Source organism: Heliangelus exortis, chromosome Z, assembly GCF_036169615.1.
Source record: "Heliangelus exortis chromosome Z, bHelExo1.hap1, whole genome shotgun sequence".
Classification (NCBI taxonomy): Eukaryota; Metazoa; Chordata; class Aves; order Apodiformes; family Trochilidae; genus Heliangelus; species Heliangelus exortis.
This window is the reverse complement of record NC_092454.1, coordinates 42,379,861-42,400,404: the sequence shown is the minus strand read 5'-3', so window position 1 is coordinate 42,400,404 and position 20,544 is coordinate 42,379,861. Positions and strand designations below refer to the sequence as shown.

General features: G+C 40.3%; 1 protein-coding gene and 1 long non-coding RNA gene across 13 annotated transcripts in view; one reads left to right on the top strand and one right to left on the bottom strand.

The window, feature by feature from the left end:
- NFIB (nuclear factor I B) overlaps positions 1-19,312 on the bottom strand; it is a 167,595-nt gene extending 148,283 nt beyond the window's left edge. For 6 of the 12 annotated variants that reach the window (XM_071731288.1, XM_071731289.1, XM_071731295.1 and 3 more), the window contains exons 1-2: positions 18,972-19,312; positions 12,211-12,742 (exon numbers count right to left, since the gene is read on the bottom strand). In XM_071731288.1, the coding sequence (XP_071587389.1) occupies positions 12,211-12,742; positions 18,972-19,001 (562 nt within the window). In that variant the 5' untranslated portion in view covers positions 19,002-19,312. Of the gene's footprint in view, positions 1-12,210; positions 12,743-13,195; positions 13,336-17,743; positions 17,766-17,801; positions 18,903-18,971 lie in introns of those variants that run through there. The other 6 variants (XM_071731298.1, XM_071731299.1, XM_071731293.1 and 3 more) reach the window with 5 other exon arrangements.
- LOC139790055 (uncharacterized) lies at positions 13,504-16,766 on the top strand. Its single transcript, XR_011723360.1, has 2 exons — positions 13,504-13,948; positions 16,432-16,766. It is a non-coding gene; the product is annotated as an uncharacterized lncRNA (long non-coding RNA).
- Positions 19,313-20,544: the final 1,232 nt, after the last annotated feature.

The window sequence follows — 20,544 nt, the reverse complement described above, 5'->3', positions numbered from 1 at the left end:
GTCTTAGTTCACTCTACTGAATGATCAACGTCACATCTGACTCTGCAATGATCCTACTCCTAAATACAAACCATCTTTGAATACACATGCTTTATATCACACAAATGTTGGAGGACAAACAACAGATTAATTGCTTGCCCTAATGCTGTGTTTGTGAGTGGTAAGAAGTCATTCCAAATGTTCCAAAAAGGATTAATGCCGTATAACAAGTCTATTTAATTACTGAAAGACCAGTGATCCTCGTTTCACTATAAGCAGCTTTTCCTTTATTCAGAGGCTGTAAATAGAAATCATTATAGGACAACTATCATTCTTGTCCCAGAATATTCAATTTATATCAGAAAAATAGAACAAAAAAAAACAAACAAAAAAAAAAGTGAAGGGCCAAGGAGAACTATATATGCACGCTGTGCATATGACACTGCAAGATTGGGCACATATTTTAAAATACACCAGCACTCATTACTATAGTTACAATTCTGCTCTCTGTAACAATGTGATATCTGTTCCCTTAACTTTAAATTTTAAAAAGGCAACAATTAAGCCATTTAAAATAATTACATGTATCTGACTGAACTGCAGGCAGCAAACTCACCTATGAATGAATATTTGGTAAAATCACAACTTGATACAGATTACTTTAAATTATGTGTCTGAATCTAGACAGCCTGATAATTTTCCAACTCTTTCTGGAGAAGCTAGTTATTCTTTAACTGGAAGATAAACAATAGAATAACTTTTGATGTTAACCCTCAGTTAGCTGTAAACTGCACTGTTTCAGTATCACATGGGGAAACTGCATGGACAGACTTCTTTTCATTTTTATAAATTGTCACTTCCTACTCTGAGAAGTCAACAGAGTAATTTTGTAGGTCTCGATGTTATAGGTAGGTCATTACCAACCCTGAAATATGATCATAAAAGGAAGGAATGATTAAAGCAATGGCTTAAAGAGTAAAAGTAGATGGCACACTGGGTCCAAAAAGCACAAGTTACTAATTAATTGTTTAGGGGAGTTTCAGTACAATCAACGTGGAATTCAAGCAAAGGTGAGCCCTCCAAGACAAGACCCTGGACTTATCCCTTACAAACTAATGGTCTCCCTTCCAGCTTCCTCACAGGCCAGGCATGCCCAAGCCTGGGAGATGAAACAGGATGACCAGCATATTCCAGACACAAGCACACTGTTACAGTTGCTTGGGTTTCATCTCACAGCTCAGCCCAAACTCCTGACCATCCATCTTCCTCCCACACTTGTGTGCTCTATTCTCAACTAGTGGCCCATTTGACTGAAACACACAATCTTGGATATAAAGAAGGATGGAGAACCAGACCGAGCTCAAAGGCTACCCCTGCAGGCACTGCAGATTCCTCCTCCATGGTGAGTCAGATGGATGAAGATACATATAGCTGCCCACGATGATTGTTTCTGTTATCTTTCTGTTGAAAGTATTATTTCCCTTAACTTCCACTGGTTGACAAAACTCAAGACAGCTTGCTGAGCACACCAACGTCTGGGCATCATCCTCAAGAACCAGCCCTGCCCAGGGCTCTGGCAGATTGGAACATGGGTGATCCAAGCCAAGCTGCCACCACAAACAGAGTCTCATGTGGCAGGGCAACTCAGCTGTGTGACTTCCTCACAGAGGGGTACCACCATAGGGCTTGAGGTGGAGGAATTCTTTGTGCCCACCCTCCCTGCTCGGGCAAGTTTCTTCCATCCAGTCTTGAGAAAACCGGGTAAGACATTTCTTTACAACACAGAGACCACTTGGGGGCTGGGCACCCACACAGATTCTGCTTGCAGTGAAAATACAGGAAGGGTTGTAACTTTCAACCAGTATGTATCTCAGTATCTCAGAAGGAATTGGTGCTCCCTCTCTCTGAGACTGGAGGCACAGAGACTGAGCAACCTGTCTGTGGTCACCTGAGGAGCTGTCGCAGGGCTGGGGACCAGGACAAGGATTTTGAAGTCTTTGCCTCTAAACACTGAGTCATACTGTACACAGTCAGCACAGTGATAGCATTTAAGTCCCTTGCGTCAGCTTTCCCTCCTTCTTCCTTCAGAGGAACTATGTAACCACAATTTAAAATCACACCTAAGATTGTGGATCTGAAATAAAAGCTTCGGTCACTTACAAGTCCACTGGAAGGTTGCAAGTACACATAAAATCTGAGAGATGTTTGGTTTTTCAGAAAAATCTGAGCATCAACAGAGAAGTAAGTGGACTGAAGAAATACAAACGTAACCATACACTGCAAAATTCAGTGCACAGTGCTGTGAAAGAATGTTTTAAATAAAATCAGTTTGACTGAAGAAATCTGCCCACATGAGCAAAGTTTTCAGGCCTTAAATTGAGAGCATACAAGCTAGCTGATGCATCTGGGGTTACAAATTTACTTGTTTTATAAGGGTACCAGTACTAGCACAGGAGTTTTCTTAGCCCAACAAGTCTGATTGTGCCATCAGTTTTTTTAACCAATCCAGTCACTGAATTCAAAAGGCATTGCTTCCTAAAACCACCACATAATGCAGCAGGTGACTTCAAGCAACCTGTCAGGATATGGGGCAAATGGCTCCATCCATACTTTAGAGAACACAGTTGCTCTTATGTACAGCCTGGGTCTTTAAAAAAGCCATGTTTTGGTATGGAACTAAACCAAATATCCTCTTAGGACACTGACGTGAAATGCTCCCCTATTTCATGTTATCAAATTATGTTGATGACTCTTTTTTCCTAAAAATCAAAATGGTGTGCAAATGCATTACATTTTCATCACAAAGGGTTTTCAAAGCAGAATCTTCTTCCCAGCACACCCCACTGGAACACTGTTCACAGTGAAAGGGGACCAGCTAAGACTGTCAGTGTTTGCACTTTAAATAGGAAACCTAACAGAAGAGAAATGCACAGCAGCCTAAGAGAGGATGGAGTTTCCCTCTGGCCCCTAGAAATCCTCCCACTGCCTCTTCCTCTATGGAGGGCTGTCAAGTTGTCCCCATCGCTGTCAGCAGACAAAAGGTAGTGACATCAGGAGCACAACCAAGGCAGGACATGGCTGCTCCAGAGGGACTCCATGAAACCCGCTGGGGTGTAAATTTGGAGCCAGTGTCTTCTTGTCAGCAATTACCACAATGAACCAGAGGAAGTGGCACGGCTGCCGAACAATGGAGAGGTCAAGCAGTTCGCAGCCATTTCATGACCCAGATAAGTAAAGGTCAAGAGATTCAGGTAGCAACTTGGCCAGGGCATGAGTTACAGCACAAATGAATTGTTTTAACAAATCAGCTTTGGTCAATTAAACCTAACAAGACATGTTGCATCACGTAGCAGGGTTCTTGACACTAAGGCCAGAAGCTGAGGCCAGCCTCATAAAACACATCTTTTAACATGGCATAACAAATTTAAGGTAATCCATCCAGAAACTGCAGATGTCAGAACAATGAAATACAAGTTGTCTTGACCAGGAGATGTTTTCACACTTTTAAATCAGGGACACCAGAGTGTAGTCACCCTTTTGAGATGTCTGGCAACATTTTCAGTGGCATTAATCATGCAATGGAAAACTGATACTGCAGTAAATATACTTGCTGTCTCTCAGACACAAGGAACTTCTGTAATAGTCTTCTAAACAAATGCAGCATTTCCTTGTTACTGACTCCATCAAAAAAGGCCAAGAATGGTTCGGCATTTTGCACCAATGTAATTCACAAGCAAAAGAGGTATACTCTGTAGGTATTTTAACTAAATTTAATTTCTAAATGCATAGAGTTTGAAATTACTGTATTATAATGTGTGCATATTTCTTAGTTTCTATTTAAAGGAAAATGTATAAATCCTATGATACCTTCTCAGAAGATAGCTTGTGAATGACATAGCAAGATAACTCACTAAAAATTAAAACATAATATTAGACATAAGATAAATAGTTCATACTTATCTTTCACTTGTTTAATATCATCCTTTATGAAAATACATGTAGTAATTCAGGTTAATAGAATGTGACGATTGGGACAAATATTTAAACAATATGTTCAATACCAAAATATTTTAAATTCTCAGTTACATTCTCAGCTGCATTTAAATTCTCAGTTGCATTTGCACCAAACTTGTATCAGAAAAATTGTCTTTTTGGCTTCTGTCTCAATGCACATGCTGAGTTTCCCAAACAGAGTCCCCTAACTGTTCATTTTTGCATTTGGCGTTTCTATTCGCTCTCTAAGTAAGAAAAGGAGAACCATCTTCTTCAATTTCAGAGCATTTTTTTTCAGGGGGCAGATAATTAAAAGCCCACTTAAAGCAATAAAAATGCCTTTAGTAAAGGTGTCTTTATGGAATGACACTTTTTTTTTCTGCTCTGAAGATAAGCTGGTACTGTTATAAAGTGTAAGGCTTCTACAAGGGAAAATAACACTCGATTGAATGAGCTTCAGTGAAGGTTTTACACCACATTTTCCCCTAATTTATATTTTTTAGAGTTAAAAAAACCCAACAAAATAAAATAAATTAGGAGGAAGATAATGTTCAAATTACTCTAATGTCCCTGTAAACAATGTAAATTTAATACACAGGAGTGATGGGGCATGAAGTCAAAAGCTTGGGTCCTCAGGCTGGCTACAGAAACCCAGCACACTACTACTGATAAACACACTTTAGACTATCAGCCCTTTCTTAGTCAGAATCCCCCACAAAAGCTAAGTCTGAAGTGCCCATCTCTCACCAACTGTGAAGAAATCTAGAACAAAACTGACACAACAATGAGGTTCATAAGAAACAGCTAAAGAAACACACTTCTGTAAAACAGAAAAAGCACAGCACACTTTAGAAAGTGTGCTCTATGAAAGGAGAGTTTGGCAGGGGGAGAGTGTAAGAAAATTATCTTTTTTTGCAAAAGAAAGGTGAGGGGGAAAGATTAACAGCTTTGTGAGAGGAATATTCCCAACTTCACACACAATTTACTGCTCCCAAACAGTACAATATTCATCCAAAACAACTGTCTTTTCTCTTGGACAAAGCTAATAATCTGAGACTCACTTCCCTTTTACTAGATTCTGAGCCTTTCAAACCTCTTGTAATCCAGGCTTCACTGCCCTGAGACAGGTTTCTACCAACTGCTTCTAGAAGTTACACCAGAACTAAATAAACAAAGAGAGACAGAATAAAATAATGAAATCCCCTTATAACAAATGACATCTGGTTTGACAGCTGTCAAACAAACCAGCTAATCACACACCCCTTCTTCCTTTTTCACATTCACTTAGCACATGGAAGGTGTCTCTAAATAAAAACGATTTCTTCCCCATCCCACGTGGGAAGGAGCAGCCTTATTCAGGTAAGTTAGCTAATTAGCTTGATCTTCAGATCACCCTAACCAGACTGATTACAGCAACAGGCGACACTGCTATTGAGACTGGAATGTGCTGCTTTCAGAAGCCTCTTGAATTATTGTGCTTGGCACTACCATACCCTGCTCCAAGGACCAGAGCTTCAAAGGACCACCAGCCCTTGAGATTCATCCACATTAATGCAGCAGCAGCAGGGCAGAGGAGAAGGAGGAAGAGTAAGGAAGAAGGGAAAGCTAGAAAAAGAAGCAGTCTTGACAGCAATCTCATGCAATTAACTTTAAAATCCAACCTGCAGTGGTATTTAGTGTTTAATTATTTTAATGAAGTTTTCACAGCTACAATGAATTCAATATGCAGGAAAATTAAGAAATTTGAAACATAAATCTGCTCTGTTACTTGAAGTATTTCCATCTTGAATTAGTGGACTTATTTATAGTTTAAAAGCTTTTTCCCCCCCGGTATTTTTCTTCTGTCTGAAACTACTGTGAAGCAAGAATCTTCTGTCTTCTTTTCTATTCTTTTCTTTATATCTTCTTAGTGATGATCTAAATGTCATTCATAAATTTGTAAATCTCAATTTTCAACTAGATGCACCAAATTTGTTTAGCCATAGTCCATTTTCATCTGAAACACAACAAATGCCATTTAACCTTGCGAAAGTGACTCCTTGTGGTGTATCCAGTAAGAGAAAACAGATTGTGCTAAAATCAGCTCCCTCAAATGCATAGATAATTTGTTCCTGACTGCAACAGGAAAATTAAATATGGAAAATTCTCTTCCCTTTCTTATGAACTGTCATATGACCCATATGTCATAGCAGAAACCAAAAAGAAATAAATATACATTTTGAATACTTTTGATCTACTCTCTGAACGTCCATTCACATATACACACACTGAAAAATGAAAACCGATCAGTGACACTTTTAAATACTTTAATAACCTACATCTCATAAACAATGTATCTATCATCATCAATTGAGAAACATTATTAGGCCTGTATATACACCAAACTAACCTCCATCTCCTAATGACAAATGTATTATTTGCTGCCTGTAATTTTCAGCGTAACACAGACTCTCAACAAAGTAGTCATCCAAAATTTTACATTAGAAAAACAGAAAAGAAATCAATACAATATCTTCTGCAGTTGACACATTTTTTAAATCCTATTTTTCACATGCCTCAATAGACTGGTATTGCTTGAAGCAACTCAGGAGTTTTTAAGAGGTGTATTATTTCAAATCAGATTCTTAAAACTACAAAAAAACTCCCCTCGTATGAGAGAAGCTAAAATATAAATTCATACTTCAGCATCTGCACTGGCTTTCTGATCCAGAACGGAGATTTACCACATGGAATCTGCATCCCATTCCACTGTCTGAGTTACGAGCTCATGGAGCACCTCGACGCCTATAGGTACAGGCAGTAATAAGCTCCATTTCCTGTTGTTCCCAGTGTAACTAGTAATTTGTTGTGTAAACTCTAACAGATCACCTTGTGCTCTGACATATCTTTCTGCAAAAGAAGTCAAATGTCCTACTGCGTGTTCCCAGGTTAAGTATTCAGAAGGAGGAAAATCATTAAAGCTAATGGAAGTAGGAACAATTGATTGATTGATTCCTCTAAGCCCATTAATTTTTTTATTAATTGTATGTGGAAGCATCAGTGCACACAAGAAATGCAAACCCTTGCCCAAAATCCAGCTGGGTGGTGTGACACTTAGACATATGACCACTATATGAATTACGCAGAAAAGAGTCTGTTTAAAACACAATTTTAACTGTGATTTTAAGTAAAATTTCTTGTGCAGCAAACTAACTACATTAATTTTATTCATCATTTTTAAACATGAAAAGCATTACTATTGTTTTCAATACTAAATATTACTAAACGGGAACTAAAGTGTAACATGAAAAGACAAACCTATTTCAAACTTTGAGCTCCCTGTGAAAACTCATCCACAAAACTCAAAAAGATGAATACAAAGACCAAGCAATCGATAACACCGAGAGTTCACCCACCCACTTCTGCAAGTCAGATACACCACGTTCTACCAGAATTGCAGTACCTCCTGGGAGGAGGAGACGTTTTTCAGAGACGGGCCGTGCACACAGGGTGCCAGGGCCATCTCGAGCTAAAGGGCAATACCCGCGTTGGGTTAAGGCCGCCCGCCGCGGAGCCAGGGGAAAAGCAGCTTCGAACAGAAGCAGATGGGGCACCCCGCACTCGAGCCGAGACGATTCTCAGCGGCTCGCCCGACCGGCACGGAGCTCGGTACCCAGCCCGGGGGCGGCGGGAAGACAGCGGCCTGCGGGGTGCGGCCTGCGGCGGCTGCGGCCTGCGGGGTGCGGCCTGCGGGGGTGGCCCAGCGCCCCCGCCCCGGGACGCGGCATCCCGGCGGGGCGGCGAGGCCCGGCACCCGGCACTCTCCACACCCTGGCTGCAGAAGACAGCCCGAGCCCTAGCACCCCCCCGCCCGTCATCGGTTTTCTCTTTTTTTTTTTCTTTTTTTTTTTTTTTTTTTTTTATCCTGTCCCCGCTCCGAGCCGGTCCCCTGAGGAAGCTCAGCCTAGCGATTCAGGGGCTCAGGTAGGCCAGGCTTCCTTCTGCGTAGCTCTTTGGGCAGAGCTGCTAATCCGTCCTATTAATGAACAAGATAATAGGAGTCACCCGGAAAGCAGTAATAATGCTAACTATCTAGGAAACTTCAACAGAAATTATTTTTGTCTTTTTGCTGATTTCCTAGCGACAAAGTCGTGCAGCTGCAGACGTAGCAGCATCTTGATAGTTTAAGAAGTGAAAAACCGAGACTGCATGAATAGTATCGGACTAAAAATACATGCATCTATTTTCTGCCCCCCTTTTTTTATAGTTTAAAAGATCCTCCCCTCCCTCAATTTCAGAGTTTTAAGAGCTGGGGATGTAGCTCCTAGACAAGGACAAAGGGGAATGTAAACAGTAATGTGGCTGATCTGAGAAACCTACTTGGAGAGGCACATTTTAAAAACATACAAATGTTTACCAGTTCCATGTACTATTGCTTCAGTCCTTTGAACTCCTAAAGCATTTCTCAAGGTTTACTGTGCTTCATTCAGCATGTGCTGAAATACCTAGCATTAAGTTTGCATTTTATTTATGCCGCATAAAAACAGCAGAGATGATGCAGGGGTTAGGAATTTTGCAGATAAGGCACATTGCTGTAGATATTTTGTTTTAGAAAAAGCAGCGGCGCATTATTTATTTGATTTTTTTTTTTTTTTTTTTTTTTAATTACCAGCTGTAAAACAAGCAAAACATCTCTCAGAAGAAGGGATTTATATTATCTGGGTTCTGTTGCAGCAAACAAGTAGCGCAGCTTTCATTCACCGATTGTCAAAAACTTTCCAATGTGCCCACTGCAATGCGGATGCCAACCAACGAATCAAAGGCATTCAGCATCTAGACAAAGAGGGTCTGATGCCAACCTCGGTGCCACTGGCAACCATTATTGGCATCAAGCACATTGTCTGCCTTTTTTTTTTTTTTTTCCCCCTCTCCTGGCACTCGACAAACAAAATGGCGGTTCTTGTAGCAACGGCAACGCAGCATAAGCGCTGCGCTGAATCAAATACCACCAAATGATTTTATAAACAGAGATGCATTTCATACCAAACGATAGCCATTCTCTGATGAAATTAAAAACAAAACACACACACACGCAAATTTAAAAAAAACAAACAAACAAAAAAAAAAAAAAGCCAAAAAGGCAGTTATGTCACTAGAAATAATGTTAATTCCAGTTTCAAGGTTTTTGCCTTTTAAACGCTCAGGGGGTGGGGGGTAGACCTGATATACGCAAAAAGAAGAGCCCAGCAAGAAGTATGTTATGACTAAGAATTATTTTGATTGAGATTAAACAATGATCACAATTTTATTCCTCCACTTCAAAGGAGCAACACTGCAAACTATGTCAAGTCCCTTTTTCTTTCTTTTTTCGTTTTTCTTTTTTTTTTTTTTTTTTTTTTAAAGTTCCTACAAGAGCATAGTAGTGGGAGAACACGGAGGAAAAAGATGCTGAATTCTGAGGGAGATGAGCGAAAAGTAGAACCAGATGAAGTTGGTCAATCACAGAACTTTATAGGTCGATCCTTATTTCTTTCAAGGCAGGCATGGAAGTAGAAGCTCTTTTTATTAAGAACTTAAAGGATTATTGACACTTCTAGATCTGGAAATTGTCAATATATTGTAACATTATTCTGCACTGCAATGCGGATGCCAACCAACAAATCACAGGCATCCTAGGCTAAACAAAGAAGGTCTGATGCCAATCCTGGTGCCACTGGCAACCACCACTGGCACTTGAACTATTCTTCCTCCTCTTTTTCCCTCTAATCCTTTTTTTTTTTTTTTTTTTTTTTTTAAAGCATCAAAAAAACAAACTACTTTGTCCTTTTACTCATTTTATGTACCAATTCCTTCTTCATGTTTGTCAGGGATTTAATTGTTTCTATGTCTCTACTTAGCTTTTATGTTATATTATTAAGCGGATTTATATATTCTAAAAGAGAAGTAAGAAGCAAACAGCGTGTGTATGATGCAGCATTTTGGTTGACTTCATGCTTATCTTTTGCAAAGCCTGGTGCTCTCAGTCAAGTGCACTACAAAGTGCCGAAATTAACCTGTTTTCAATGAGGATAAAGAATCAAAGTTTGACAAAATGAAAAAACATGCAAAGATAACTTAATACGACTTCTTCAAGGAGCGAGACAGCAGATGTTAATGGAAGATTTACTGTGAAACAGCAAGACAGATACAAAATACATGCAGTTTACAATAAACAAAAGGGTCTAAGGGTGATGTGCTACATAGAAATTAGCTAGCTTCATCTACCAGTGTGTTCTCAAAGTAGCACCATGTAACTTTGAAAGTTATAGAATTGCAGCATGCTTGTCTTGCTCCTTTCTGATTAGCCAATTATTTTAAATAAATTCATCTTCTCAATACACTGAAGTCAATAAAATCAGCAATATCCTGCAATTCTTTCTTCCACTTCACATTACTGGTTTCCAACAACTTAAAAGTCGACAGCATGTAAGAGTACTCTGGCCCCAGCTTCTTCAGCTCAAGAGCTACTTAAATTGTTTTGGTTCCCTTTGTAGTTTTGACTTCTAGAGATAGGTAGATCTATTAGAATTAATCAGTAAGCTATGTCTTGCAACATATGCATTCAAAATATCACTTGAATTTTTCTTTACAAAAAGGGGTCTAAAGGTGCATATTATTTGTAATTAAGCTATTCTGTTTAATGCCATCAAAGAGATCTTTCTCCCTGTATTATTTGGGATCAGATTTAACAGACTCTGAAGCAACTTAAAAGTCAGTGCAAAAAATCTAAGTGTTGTCTACTGCTGTGGAGGGAAAAATAGGTGGGGAAAAGTGAAAACAAAACATTAAACCTTATTTTTTCATCATGAATAACCAAAGAAATTGAACACTATTTATACATTCACGTAAACATTGTGCTCCACTTGCAAGAGTAAATGAGACAAATATACTCAAAACAAAAACGTTGTGTTGTAAATTTTTTAAACAACGAGTACACACTGGGTGAAGACGTGCAATTTTTCCTTTTTGTGCTAACAAAATCCATTCCGTTTGTTTTTCCATTAAATCCCACAGTTATGTATGGGGCATCAGATAACAGCCTGCCATCTGCCTTTCTGCAGGCCATTTCTGCCTACTACCAGGCCAGGTTCTGACACGGCCCACCATCTGCGGCCAGTCCAACTTTCCCTAGTCGAGATCTGCAGCTAAGAAGGAAAAGCTTTATTACTGCTGATCAGGCAGCAATACAAAGACACCTTGAGGGTGGTATAATCACCAGAAAGAACCAAAATGACCTCTCACAGACAAAAAGCATTTTTGGAAGGCTTAATATCAGAGGAAAAAGCCCTTGTCTACTTGAAGCCGTTTACAGCTTCAGAGAACCTGCCTATGAATATTGTTATCTGAATATGCAATTTGACTAGCAGATTTTACCTGATACATTATTACTATTATTATTATCAGAAGCACTGTTTCTATCTTCATTCTGTAAAACTAAGTTTCAGAAGCTTTTTCACAGTGTTCCTGCAATTTGCCGCATTTGAATTATCTGCCAAATAAAATTAAGCATCAGATTGTGTTTGTGAAAAGATACTTTTCATGGAAAATCCTCTCAAAATATTAAAACTTGGACCTTTTCTTTAAAGGTCATAAGGTAAGATGAACTAGGGATGTAAAACAGGAATAAAGTACTGTATGCTGTGATTCTGACTACATATATTTAAAAAGCAGTACTTCTATGCTAAGCTTTTTTCATGTTTTATTTTATAAAGCTGATAAAAAGTACAATCATGTTTCAAAATGATAGTAGGTTCATCAAGGATGCATTCTTTATTACTTTTATCTACAAAAGCAAATATTTGTAGTATTGTGATTGTGCATTTGCACATATCTGTATCTGTTAACAGTACTGGGGGAACTAAAAAAAAAACCAAACTTGAAAAACAATATATTGCCACATTTTGATGAGAAAAAAAAAAAAAAAAAAAAGCAACTTCAGTGGAACTAAAGTACTACCTTGATATGACCCGCTCTCTATTGAAAGAGAACAAGACACGCATGTTAGACATATGTGTCATTTACATTTACATAGATCTGTAGGAATGTGTGTGCATGTAAGGATATAGGCATACATGCTGATTTACATATGGATATGTACCCACATTATGTTTACAGACCACAGAATATTGTTTCACTGGAAGCCAGCCCATAGGGGAAACAGGGCTACTTGGAATCCAAGTTTGACATACTAACATAGAAACATGACAATCTGCTTCCTACCTTGCTCCTGCACGTAGTATGCCAAAAACAAATCAAGCTCCTTGACTGATACTGTTATGTGATGTGGCTGGACGCAAAGTGCTGGATTTGTGCAATGTGGGGATTTCATGAGCCGCTCTCCATCCGTACTTTCCAAGGGGATGCCTTTGAACAGGATCACCATGACTAGATCCAGACGCCAGACTTTGTCAGCCTGTCGCAGGCAGTCGATTCTCCTAATCTTACCCTTCTGGTCAGGATTGGACAATACACAGCATGGGTGCTTCTTCCCAGTCACCGTGAGCACAAAATCCTCCCGGAACTCTTGGCGAATATCTTTGCGCAGCTTGGCCAGGAGCCTGGATGCCCACTTCTGTTTAATTTCAGGCTTCTCACTAAGTAGCTCATCCTTGACTGCTCTTTCCTCATCCTTTGACATTCGTTTCTCATGTTTTTTAAAGTACTTGCGTTTTCGAGCCTGAAGGTTGAACCAAGTATAGGCAATTGCACGGACATGAGGAAGGAGTGCCTCAATGAACGGGTGAAATTCATCCTGTGGAAAGAAGTGGAGGGGAAAAAGAAAAAAAAAAAAGAAAAAAAAAAGAAAAAAAAATAAAAAAGAAAAAAAAGGAAAAAAGAAGAGAGAGAATAAGAAATCTGTAAGTAATTTCTCATAATCAAAGCAGTATCAAGAAAGGTTTCTGAAAATCTTAAAGTGAAATCCAAGACGAAGAGAATAAACACTTAAAATTTACGCAAATTTCTGCATAACACGTTTTATGCAGTTATTACTTCTGTCAGGCAGCACACAAAACATACAAAGAGAAGCAGATTTCCCCCATATTTCACTCTTCGAAAGAACCATGTGAAGATTTTATTTTGTATGCCTCCCCTCACTTCATCCCACTACGCTGCAGAGACAACATCATTTAAAAGAGATGCTATCAAGATGTTTTGTTTCTAACACTTAAATCACTGAATGAATGGCTAACATCAAGAAAAGTACCATTGCACAAAGAGGACACTATACGGTTTTAAAAAATCTGAGCAGAAACGATCAGAAGGCTGAGGCGAATGCCACAGTTCATTTCTCTTCTCTGTGGCACAGAAACACAAAGCATATACATGCTCAGTGCAATGCCACACAGTTCCCGCTTTTGGAGCATGCTCTCAGCAAGAGACTGCTGGTGGCACAAAGAGCATGCGCCATTAAACTTGATCCATTTTCTTATCAAACGTCCAACATTCCAGCACTAAAACAGCACCATTCCAGCGGTGGTAACTAGAGAAACCAGAATACAGTAAGGAAAAGCAGGCAAAAGACACAATGTGTCAGTTACAAATCCTGAACAGAACCTTCTGTACTTCCAGCTCTTCGGGCTTCCCTCCCACCACCCCCAAACGCTGTAAAATAAAAGTTTATCAAGTTGAGGATAAAAATAACGTTTATGCTCTTCCAGCAGCGCCACAGAGTCAGTTAATTTGCTAACTGATCACATGATTGTGGCAATTATTCTAAACCCCTTAAAAATCAATCTGAGGTGTACAATGAAAAATGGCAACTTGGCACAAACTTTGCATTCTTTGTGTTTCTGCATGCTGTGGCAGAGTGGCATTACATGTGCACCACTGGTCAAATTCTGCTTTTGTGAAATCCATGCAATTTATTTACAGTTCAAAAATACCCCTTTCTGTCATCTGCAGTTCACCTGCAAGTTCTTATCTTCTGCCTAGCAGCAATATGGATTGCGTTAAGGTGGTAAGTCTTAGCTGTTTTCTACAAGTACATCCTAGAGCAATTAAATCAATTAATTTTGTCTGCTTTTGGTACCATCCTACACATCCATGTTAATATCTAAATAGGACTTTCCCAAAAACTAATGCCTTTTTTCCATGAGCAAATGCTCTGTTTGAAACAGCACGATCTGCTTATCAAACATTACTGTATTTTGGTCTGGAAAGCAGACCTTAGGGGAGGTATCTTTCTTCCTGTGTGCAGGCATATTTAAATGCCATGCAGATTGCTCATCACAGTGAGTGACACGGTGCAATCAAACTAAAACTGAACCTTTTTTACACAACTACAATTCAATAACATGATTAACAAATTAATATTTAGCTACGCTTCTGGACAAGGAATGAATTATGTTTAATCAATAGGCTAATTAGCTCTATTAGCTAAAAATGATGAAAGTATAACTAATGGTATTAATTATACAAAGTTCAGACTGCTACTGTAGCAGCTTCAGGCCAAGAATTTAGTATTTCAATCTTCAAATTTCAAACAAAGCTCAAAATTTCCTGAATGGTAAAAAGACCCACAAGATCTAGTCACCTTTCTTCCCTAAATGTCCTCAAATCAAACAGAAAACTTGCAAGCAGTTTACCTATGGCCACGTTAACTTCAGGGGGGGAAAAAAATTATATAAGAGCAACAATATAAAAAGGTAAGTCAGGACACAAACGATTACAGTATGATGCTTGACAAAAAGCCACAAAGATAATAATTAAACTGATTAGTAGTTTCCAGCAGAGATTTGAACAATTCTCATACTATACTGGCACATAAAACTAGGCCATAGAAAGAGTTAAACCACAATCTGTTCTTTGTGTGGGAAGGCAATACTGCTCTGAGTAACCACAGCCTATGATAAGACTTCCCTATCTTCATACGCTTTCTGATGCCATGCTTTTTTTCCCTTCAATTATAACTACTAAAGAAAGTTTATTTTTTATTCTGCAGAACTCGTCTAATTGAAGTATTAGAATAATTTTTTTGTATTAACATAAGCATAAAGACTGTGCACTGTTAAGTCCTTACAATTAATTTTAGACCGAATAAAAAAGATTTTCTGCAGATTTTGAAAATTCTAACAGCTAGTGCTAAAGGTGGGACAAAGGCAGGGGAGTGCAGAGCTTTGGGAGAAATGAATTTTTGTCCCAATACTATGATTTCTGCTACATGGATAAATCTTCAGCATTTATAGCTTAAAATGGAAATTAAATTAATGTAGAAATATTGCACATAAACTATTCATTTTTAAGAAGAACATCACAAACTATACTGGAATGGCTATGCCTCTGGGTAATCCACATAGTATTACCAATAATAACTTATAGCATTTTACATCTATGAAAATTTATATAGAGAGACAAATTCCGCTTTTTAAATTCCAGTCTGTAGTGGTTACGTGTTTCCTTCTCAAAGACTGAAAAAAAAAATTAAAAAAAAAAATAAAAATAAAAAAAAATCAAGAAATCAAACCACTCTTTAAAATTATATTAAGGCTTTTCTCTCATAATTAAGTCTGAAAGATGTGAATACATTTGAAAGACTGTGAAGCAGAAACATGGCAAAGAACATCCTGTTCTAAAGCAATATTATCAGGTATCTTTGAGAGATTCATTGTGCATCTGGAGTCCTTTCAAATGAAACATTACTTGACAAGAAGAAGTGCCCATAAAAATGGTCCTAAATGGAGATTTGCAATTAATCACATACATTCTCCACTAAGCCTCCAAAAAAGTCATCTACAGAATTTAATTTCTTCCCCCCTTAATATTCGTACACGCAATACTGAAATATTTTTAATGTGGCACTTACCCATGTGCCTCAGTTGCTCTTGCAATGAAGTGATTTATGGAGGTAAGATTTTCAAATTCCATGTCAAATGGTTCAGGTGAACCATTGTGCACAGGCAATTTAAATTAAAATGGAAGTTTCTATTTAGTGTCTACATCGCTAGTAAATAAAGGAGAAAATACCAGTCATCTAATGATAATGTATAGGCCAGGTTTTCTGGAAAAGGTAAAGAGGAAATGCAGCACCCTTCTCCTGTCTTCCGCTATTGTAAATTTTGTTTAAGTTCATGCAAGTTTGAACTGAGCACTGTACAACAGATATACCAGGCAGGAGTCTAAAAATCCTACACAGACAACTTCACGCACTCAGTTTCCCTGCACGGGTTCTCTCTGCACCTAATGAAGCAACATATCCCAGAAGGAAAAGAAAACGACAGCATATTTTGAGCTTCCTGCACCACCATAGCACAAAAATAAACCACTGCAAAAATATCACAAGAGACCAAGCACTTAGAGGCATGTGGTAACTGCATCCTATCATGCCTCAGCAAGAGAGATAAATGCAGCTCACACTCACTGCAAAACAGGAGGAGAGCGGCATATGAGAAGGAACCTCAAAAGATTAAATTGCATTTGGTAAATCTTCATTCTTCCTTGCAGTTACTTTACACCCACCAAACTTTTATCAAAAGAGTAATGGGAAACACTCGAATTGCCAAGATTTGTCTTAAAGCTGTACTTTGGATTTAAGACTTGTTTCTAAAAGGTGCTTCAGCAGTGCCTCAGTACGAACTGAACTACTGCTTTCGCAAGGAGCTCCATCCAAACAGGTGTTCTGTGTTTAGAACTTTCACCAAAATATTTTCTTCTGAACATATGCTACCACAGTCAACATGGATTGCAAGAGCCCTAGAGATGGAGAGCACAATAGCAAGAGCAATTTTGGCAGTAATATTTTAGCTCAGTCACAGCTCAAAATAAGATTATAAATCTTTCTCTTTAAATAAATAAATAAATAAATAACACAAAGTATAAATTTTCATTGCCAGCATAATTTTAATTTTTGGTTTACGGAAAGAAAAGATGATCTTTAAAATGCCTTTATTATTCCAAATAGATAGAGCACGGTCACAAACTGAAATCAATTTGCTGCTACTGTGTTCTATGTATGTACAACTAAGTGGGAATTGTCTCTGTATGGCACATGATACAGCATGACTGTAAAGTCTTGCAAAAAAGTTATCAATGCACTAAAGCCAGGAACTGCTTTCTTGTACTTATGGCTATTGAAGTACAATGCTGTAGTTTTGTATGCACCTGAGTACAGTATTTTAATAAAGATTTGTGAAGAATGAGGAAATCTATTACATCTGCGAGTCCAAAAAGCAAACGTACAGGGGGAAAAAGAAGTCAGAGCAGGAAACAACAAAATTAACTACCCACTGTAATGATGGTGGTAGTGAAAATTTGTGTGTTTCCAGTGTAAAAGACACCTTCTTCAGTTGTACCCATAGGTTTATACTCTGGCCCAGAGGTTTTATTGCCTGTCAATAATTTCACAGTGTACAGCCTACACAGACTTATTTCTTACTAATTGTAGATTCCACCATAAGTAATTATTCCTATGTGTGTACCTGTAAGAGTGTATCTTGTTACACAAAATGCTTCCTACATGCATTCATTTCTCTTTTGAAGGAGAAACATCTCAGCAGCACTCTTTTCCAGCTTTGCTCCATTGCAGCTCACGTTTACTTGCTGAAAATATCCATATCTAAGTCAATCACACTTAGATGCCAAACAAAATATAAACAATAAAAAATGTGTCAGCCAAAAAGCTACAGGACTGTATCCAATCACTGAATAAGCCTTATCATTGTTTCCATCTCCATTCACAATTTATGAATACTTCAGTCCTTTTGAATTACAATGCTTTCTAATTGTAGAATAGCTTAAATCATATTTATTTATTCACCATGCAACTCTTCAGTGCATCGTTAGCCGCTTAATAACAGCAGTGAAGGAGACGGTACTTTCGCACATTTTCTGCTTCTTTAGCTGTTTCTTGCACCAATGTGGAAGCCGGCAGTTATCGTTTAATCAGTTTACATCATATCCTCCTAAGACAGACTTTCACGAAAGCTTCTGAAAACTATCCCCTGGCTTTACAGACCGGGTTTACCCACGGGAACAAGCGCCGGTGCCCCGGCTCCCCCTCCCCGTTACCGCAAGCCGGGCCAGGGCCGGCTTCCCGAGGCACGCGGGCAACTTCCCAATCCTGCTCCCTCAAACCCCTCAGGTCTCCAGAGCTGCTCTCGCCGGCGGCGGGGAGCCCAGCCCGGGCAGCCCCAGACCCCCGCCGCCCCCCGCTCGGCGGCTCCGCTCCGCTGCCGCCCGCCGTCCCGCTGACAGCCGCCTCCGAAGCTTGGGAAGAGGCTGCGAGTGCGGCTGTAAAAACCGGGAACAGCTTCCCTTTTTTTTTTTTTTTCTTTTTTTTTCCTCCCCACTGGCTCCGGAGGATGCGTCCTCGCCCGCGAGCACTGCAATTTAGCTGGGAGGCGGAAAATGCCGTGCCCCTGCCTAACCGAACGAGAAAATACTGCACAGCTTGGTCATCCCCGCTCACATCGCCCTCGCTGTTGGCAACCTACGTATTATTAATTAAGCATAAGACGGGATTACTGCGCACCGGCGAGAGCTCTTTTCTTTTTTTTTTTTTCTTTTTTTTCTTTTTTTTTTTTTTGTCAAAACCAGCACTTTTCCTTTCAAATACTTTCATTAGACTGCGTAAACTAGCGAGCTGAAAAGAGAGCAAAACGGTTGATTCCAATCAAATCAATACTTCTCAAACCCGCTTTTTAGCGTAATTATTCTCGTTTCCATTTTGTTAACCTTTGACTTCTTATGCACCAACAATTAACAGTACTTGTCTACGGGTGACACTTTGAATGGATCTCCCCAAAACAATGGTCTGGTACAGTTTATTCTCTACTATTCCCTTCTGCGAGAGAAGTTTGGATCTGACAAGCAGCTACAACTGTGCTTTAACCCGTTACAACTACCAGCAATGACGGGAAGACAACATTAACAACTCAAACATACATGAAAATAATAATTAAAAAAACCCAACAAAACAAAACCACACAAATACATGAAAATAAATAAATAAATTAACAAATAAATAAAATAAAACGCGTCTATACCTGAGTGAGACAGATTGGAGAATACATCATGACTTCGCTTTGAGAACACGCTGCCCGGAGAGCCCCTAAGAAAAGCCTCAAAAAGGAATAATTTCATCTATTCATTTTACAGTCATCTGAGACTCAAGGAAGATGAAATCAATCAGGACGGGGTTCTGCCCTGGATCACCACAACTTCACAACAAACCCCAGTCCTCCTTAAATAGCCAAAGATTCAAGTTCACTCCGTGTGCTAGATTTCCCGGGGTGAAATCCAATCTACACTTTTAACCCTCTTGTAGTCGGCGGCGCAGGAGTCTTGCTTTTGCTGCTGCTGCTGCTGGTGGTTGTTTTGCAGATGAGGGGGGAAGGACTCGAGGGGGGGGGGGGGGGGGGGGAGGGTGGGCGGGAGGAATTTTTTTGTTTGGTCTTTTTTTTTTTTTTTTTTTTTTTTTTTTTAAAGAAGTTGTGGTGGTGGGTTATTACGGCACTGTCACCAGCGCTCTCGAAAGTTCAAGGTTACAGCCCGGAGTGGCGCAGGAAAATCCCAGGGAGTGATGGCAGGCGAAACTTCGCGGAGCACCGACCACGCGGGCGGGCGGCTTGCGGGCTCCCCCGGCGGCCCCTCGACCTCCGCTCCCGCCGCTCCCTCCGCCCGCCCTCGCTCGCTCTGCGGGCAGCGGTGAGAGACTGCCTCTCAAACGCCCACTGCAATAAAAAAATCTCTTGAAAATTCAAACGATAAATCTCTCTCCCTCACGCTCCCGCCTGGTTTGTTCCCGCCGTGTCCCGCACCCCCCCCCCTCCTTTCACTCTGCAAAACTTGGAAGTTGAAAAATTCACTGGTTACACCCTCTGGACCCCGTTCCAGCGCTCTCCCCAAATGAAATTTAAGTATTTTTATTTTAAATTATTTAATTACACAACCAGCGCTTACACTCCTCCTCCGTCTGCAAACACATTCCTTCTCCACCATATCCCCCTCCCCTGCCCTCCCTCTTTATTAACCACCATCGAACGCCAAAGAAGGAACAAGCACGTTTTGCAAGCATCCCTCATTTTCCCTCTCTTCTGGTGGGAGAAAGTTACTGGGAAGGGGGGGTGAGGAGGACAGGGAGGGGTGAGGGGGGGGGCGGAGACCGGAGAGAAGACGAAGGGAGCGGGGGGGGGCTGCCATCTGCAGGAGGTTTATTTTCCTTCTCCTCCTTTCGCGGTACGATTTTGTCAGTGGCCGCTGTCTCAGACGCCCTCGCTTCCCCCTCGGCGGGGAGGGGGCCGCCGAGGGGGAAGCGAGGGGACACGGGGGAGAGTAGCCCCCTCTGCCACCGCCCTTAACAAGGGGGAGCTCTGCCCGGTACCGCCGGTAGCTGCGGTCCCCGGGCTCCCAGACTGCTGTCGGGCGGCGAAGGGGGAGGTGGGGGAGTAGGGGAGGGGGTGCTGTCTCGGTCGCGGGCAGCAACAGGGCACGGGGTCTGGTTTCATTCTCTCGCGGCACCTCCTATCAGGGGAGCCGGGGAAGGTAGGGGGGGGGGGGAGGGAAGTCGTGAATTAAACTTATTCCTGCTCCTGTGAGAAGTGCTGCCATGCAGCCTCG